Here is a 2,895-nt window from a genome sequence, read left to right on the forward strand (position 1 = left end):
TAATAAGTTGTGTGAGGTGAGGGCTGGTGGAGGAGGCAAATGATACAGTTGGATAGTGCTTTGAAGTCAACCCAAACACCAGGTTTTCCCAGGAAGGCCACCAGGAGCCTTGGTAGGTACTGTTCATTAGAGTGAGGCTCTAACACTGACACTTGGCAGAAGGCTGGCAGGTGCAGGATGGAAACACTTGTGGCCCTGGTGGTGGTGAGGCTCCAGCAGAGGTCTAGTGTGAAGGGTCCTTGAGGGGGCTGGTGACACCCCATCCATTTCAGGCCTCTCTCCCCAGAGTTGTGTGGGACTCCAGGGTATCTAGCACCAGAGATCCTTAAGTGCTCCATGGATGAAACTCACCCAGGCTACGGCAAGGAGGTCGATCTGTGAGTTTCCCGTTCCCCGCCCTTCCCTCCTCCTTTGTGTACTGTTCTTCAACACCTTTGCTTATCACCTGGTCCCCCCTCCCCACTCCTCTTTCCCAGCTGGGCCTGCGGGGTGATCTTGTTCACACTCCTGGCGGGCTCCCCACCATTCTGGCACCGACGCCAGATCCTGATGTTACGTATGATCATGGAGGGCCAGTACCAGTTTAGTTCACCCGAGTGGGACGACCGTTCAGACACTGTGAAAGACCTGGTGAGCTGGGGTTGTGAGTGGGCAAGGAGAGAGGCCCAAGAGCTGCTCCTCATGCTCTGGGGTTTTCCCTAGATCTCCAGGCTGCTACAAGTGGATCCTGTGGAGCGCCTGACAGCTGAGCAGGCCCTACAGCACCCATTCTTTGAGCGCTGTGAAGGCAGCCAAGCCTGGAACCTCACCCCTCGCCAGCGGTTTCGGGTAAGCCTGAGCGTGTCAGGGTCTAGGCCTCCTCCTCTTCCCAGGATTTTTCTTATGGTGACTGTGCCAGTGGAGCTCACACCACCCCCCTTCCTAGGTGGCAGTGTGGACCGTGCTGGCCGCTGGACGGGTAGCCTTAAGCGCCCACCGTATCCGGCCACTGACCAAGAGTGCGCTATTGAGGGACCCTTACGCGCTGCGGCCAGTGCGGCGCCTGATCGACAACTGTGCCTTCCGGCTCTACGGACACTGGGTGAAGAAGGGTGAGCAGCAGAACCGGGCAGCCCTCTTCCAGCACCGGCCCCCGGGGCCTTTTCCCATGATGGGCCCTGAAGAGGAAGGGGACTCGGCTACTATCGCTGAGGATGAGGCCATGCTAGTGCTGGGCTAGCACGTCATCCCGGAGGATGCAGAACTCTCCAGGAGAAGGTTCTTTATCATTCCAGCCCCTCTGGGCTCTGGCCACAAGCCACCATTGGCCAGGCCCGCCACCAATCATACTATCATAGAGGCCAGTGTGGTACGCCTACCCCCGCCAGCCAGGGCTTTGAGATCAGAGCTGGGGTGGAAGAGAGCCACCCAGGGTGCCACGCCTGGCCTTATCTGTGCTGCCTGCACCACGTATGCAATAAAACCTGCTACACGCCAGAGAGCCAGTCCCCTGTGTCTGGTGTCTGGCTTCAGCAGGGAAGCTCAGAAGGTGCTCAGGAGGGGGTGGGGCGGGGCGTGGTGGGGCCACTTTGGCCCAGGCCTTTATTGGGGAAAACGCAGGGAGTCACTTGGTCTTGTTCTTGCCTTTGCCTGGAGGTAGCTGGAGGGGCCGCTCGAGGGTGGTCAGCTTGCTGCTGAGCCTTTCCTCACTGGCTTTGAGCCGCTCCTCCACCAGTTGTTGGAGCTGCCGCAGCTCCTTGTTCATCTGGTTCTTGATGTAGGCTCGGAGGATGGAGACCTGGCCTGCAGGGGCGGGGAAGAAGGGGCGGGTCAGGGGAGAGGCCATGGGGCTGAGGGACCGACCCCTAGCCAGGCATGCACGACCTTCAAGGGGGACTATCCCAGGAGTGACCCAGGTGGCAGTGTTTCTTCAATTCAGGAAATGTCAGCCAGCCCTTCTAGAAGAGAAAGATGGGCAGAGGTTTTATGTACGCTGCATTTCCCAATTGCTCCTTTAGCAGCTGTGTGACCTCAGGCAGGTGATTGAACATTTCCTCCTGTGTAAAATCCAGTGATAACACTTAACTAGGATTGAGAGAGGAGTAAATGGGTTAATATGTGTAAAATGCAGGAATTCCTTGGTGGTCCAGTGATTAGGATTCCATGCTTCCACTTGGGCCACAGGTTCAATTCCTGGTTGGGGAATTCAGATTCCACAGGCCACTTGGCACAGGCAATATATGTATATAAAATGCTTAAAACAAGGCCTGCCTAGCACATAGTATTGCCAGATGTGTGCTGGCTGTTACTGTCGTTGGTTTTATAATCCTTTTCTGGAGCTCCTGCCTCACCCCCCAGCAGCTGTGCTTTTATTTTGATCCATCTTGGAACATGCATTCTCCATAAGGAATTATTTGGAGAAAGGACACCATGACTAAAATGAAAAATCTGAAGTCCTGAACCCTTGATTTCACACCTGCCCAAAGTCACAGGGAGCCCCAACCCCTCCAGGTCCTCACTTGGCTCTGGCTTTGGCTGGACCACTGTTTCCGGTTCCACCTCCTGTGCGATGACTGCCTGCTGTTCCACCTCCCCTCCCTTTTCTTTCTCTGTGAGCCAGAAGCAGAAGGAGGCATCAGCCCCAGCCCCAGTGCAGTCCAGCTCTTGCCCCAGCATTCTCCCTTACCTGTCTCATCCTCTGACCAGAGGCTGGGTGGCTTTAGCCCCATGTAAGTCAAAGAGAGATCCAGCCGCACCTGGGAAGAGGGAGGAAATCAACTGCACTGGGGAAAGAGGAGAGATGAGGGGCGGCCTCTTGTAGCCCCTGGCCCAGTACCTGGGGTGTGAAGACATATTTGTAGAGCTTGAAGTGGCGGAAGTAGGTATTCACCACATAATCCGCCAGGGCCAGCAGCC

The 2,895-nt window shown here is 56.1% G+C and overlaps 2 protein-coding genes across 4 annotated transcripts in view; one reads left to right on the top strand and one right to left on the bottom strand.

Annotated features, from left to right (window-relative positions):
- Positions 1–1,480, top strand: part of PHKG2 (phosphorylase kinase, gamma 2 (testis)) — a 9,510-nt gene extending 8,030 nt beyond the window's left edge. Inside the window, exons 7-10 of the mRNA XM_010837338.1 lie at positions 287–377; positions 477–630; positions 703–828; positions 926–1,480. Of these exons, the coding sequence (XP_010835640.1) occupies positions 287–377; positions 477–630; positions 703–828; positions 926–1,219 (665 nt within the window). The 3' untranslated portion in view covers positions 1,220–1,480. The remainder of the gene's footprint in view (positions 1–286; positions 378–476; positions 631–702; positions 829–925) is intronic.
- A 71-nt stretch (positions 1,481–1,551) lies between these two features.
- The window catches only part of LOC104986666 (chromosome unknown open reading frame, human C16orf93), a 4,323-nt gene continuing 2,979 nt past the window's right edge, over positions 1,552–2,895 (bottom strand). Inside the window, exons 7-10 of one of the 3 annotated variants that reach the window (XM_010837336.1) lie at positions 2,816–2,894; positions 2,666–2,735; positions 2,499–2,588; positions 1,552–1,782 (exon numbers count right to left, since the gene is read on the bottom strand). In XM_010837336.1, coding sequence (XP_010835638.1) covers positions 1,604–1,782; positions 2,499–2,588; positions 2,666–2,735; positions 2,816–2,894 — 418 coding nt within the window. In that variant the 3' untranslated portion in view covers positions 1,552–1,603. Of the gene's footprint in view, positions 2,589–2,665; positions 2,736–2,815; position 2,895 lie in introns of all 3 variants that reach the window. The other 2 variants (XM_010837337.1, XM_010837335.1) reach the window with 2 other exon arrangements.

Source organism: Bison bison, unplaced genomic scaffold (genome assembly GCF_000754665.1).
Source record: "Bison bison bison isolate TAMUID 2011002044 unplaced genomic scaffold, Bison_UMD1.0 scf7180017864072, whole genome shotgun sequence".
Classification (NCBI taxonomy): Eukaryota; Metazoa; Chordata; class Mammalia; order Artiodactyla; family Bovidae; genus Bison; species Bison bison.